The sequence below is a fragment of the Cyprinodon variegatus genome, unplaced genomic scaffold (assembly GCF_000732505.1).
Source record: "Cyprinodon variegatus isolate N-32 unplaced genomic scaffold, C_variegatus-1.0 Scaffold1060, whole genome shotgun sequence".
NCBI lineage: Eukaryota > Metazoa > Chordata > Actinopteri > Cyprinodontiformes > Cyprinodontidae > Cyprinodon > Cyprinodon variegatus.
The window spans coordinates 189,500-191,375 of NW_015151513.1; the positions used below are offsets into that span (position 1 = coordinate 189,500).

Consider the following 1,876-nt stretch of genomic DNA (forward strand, 5'->3'; position numbering starts at 1 on the left):
GCTGCCTGGTTGGTTGGTTAGCTGGTCAGTTAAACTAAGACCAGCCCGGCTGCCTGGTTGGTTGGTTAGCTGGTCAGTTAAACTAAGACCAGCCCGGCTGCCTGGTTGGTTGGTTAGCTGGTCAGTTAAACTAAGACCAGCCCGGCTGCCTGGTTGGTTGATGATAATAAAACACAAACACATTTAGGCTCCAAGCACAGAAGATGCCTCTAATCCCATCATTGACCCGCTTCCATCCTTCATCTGATACCGAGGGTCAGAGGTCAGGGACAGTCTAATCAGCCATCTTGGTCAGGCGTCAGTTAGGTCCACTTCTGATTCCTGATCTTTGGAAAATCCCTGAAAGAAAAATCTTCTTTCGTTGTTCCGTAAAACGTTTCTAACAACGCGGCGCCGCCGGCGTCTCCTGGAAACGCTGAGAGCAGAAAGTTTTTCTTTCTTCATCAAGCAGAGCGATAAGAACGGCGGCTCATGGACTGTAGGGAGACGCAGGAGGAACGGAGGGAATAATCCAGAACTGGAAGAGAAGTGAAGGCGGTTCATGCTGCTGAACTCGGCCAGGATGGGATTAAATCCCTCAGTCAACAGGATTTATTTTTACAATAAAGTAAAAATAAAACATCCAGCATGTTTTTTATGCGCTGCATTAAAAATAGATATAATGTATGTATTAAATTTCCATAAGGCAGGTTTCTGCAGGCAGCCGGGCTCTCCGCAGACGGACAGATGGAGATAACCATCGATGAGAAAAATAATGGAAACCAGATCAGTTTCATTCAAACCGAGCTGAGCTCAAATTGAAATAATAGCTGGTGGCGCTTTGAATGCAGCGACACAGACACATCCCTGCATGTTTATGCTAATCCAGCATTTCTGTCTGAGAATAAAAACACACAGATTTAAAAAAAAAAAGGACAGAATCACAGAGGATTTGAACAGTTGTTGTCTAAATGTGAACATTTATGTCTAAAAAGAAGAAAAATCCCTGATCCCACATTCATCTCCAGCTACATAAAAACAAAAAGCACAGCTTCAAAATAAACCAAACGCTGCTTTTTATCCACATTTTATATAAAATGACATGAAAATAAAAACATCAAAAGGATTTAATCTGATCCAGTTTCTAAAGTCAGATTAGTGAGAAGAGATGAGCTGCAGTGTCACCTGTGAACAGGTACCAGAAGTTGTTGGGTTCAATGGCCTCCTGGTCTCCACGGCGACCAGTCTTCCTGTATCTGATCTTGTACGCCGTGATGATGCCGTTCTGGGAGCTGCGCGGGGGCGGCTGCCATGACACCTTGATGCTCTGAGAGAAAACAGAGGATTCATGGTGGGTTTGATGATCTGCAGGTCGCTAACGGTGCCGCTGTCCGCCGCCATGAACACAAACCCGCCTTTGAAAGGTGGGAGGGGCTAAATAAACAGGAAGGACGCTTCTACAGCCAACAACCATGAATACCAACATCTAGATTAGACAGAGATTACTCTCCTAGTTCCACCCAGAACTAGAACCTAACATGGAGAAGCAGCATCTATGCTCCACAGATCTGGAACAAACTCCTGAGTTCTTTGAAGTCACTAGTTTAGAGTCTTTGACTGATGGAGTTAAACCGTAAACTGAGGATGATTAGTTTAAGGTCGTGGTCCAACCGTTTGATTGATTCTTTTATCATGTTTTTATCTTAATTTGCTTTTATTCTGCATTTATTTCTCTTCTGTTTTATGATCTAACCCCTTTAAAGCACCTGGAACTGTCCAAGTACTGAATTGTGCTGTAGAGATAAACTGGCCCTGCCTTGCCCTGCCTTTCCTTGCCCTGCCTTGCCTTTCCTTGCCCTGCCTTGCCTTTCCTTGCCCTGCCTTTCCTTTCCTTTCC

At 44.5% G+C, this 1,876-nt stretch overlaps 1 protein-coding gene across 1 annotated transcript in view; it reads right to left on the reverse strand.

The window, feature by feature from the left end:
• Window positions 1–1,129: 1,129 nt before the first annotated feature.
• LOC107101155 (netrin receptor DCC-like) overlaps window positions 1,130–1,876 on the reverse strand; it is a 46,844-nt gene continuing 46,097 nt past the window's right edge. The window contains exon 8 of the mRNA XM_015399946.1: window positions 1,130–1,306. Coding sequence (XP_015255432.1) covers window positions 1,130–1,306 — 177 coding nt within the window. The remainder of the gene's footprint in view (window positions 1,307–1,876) is intronic.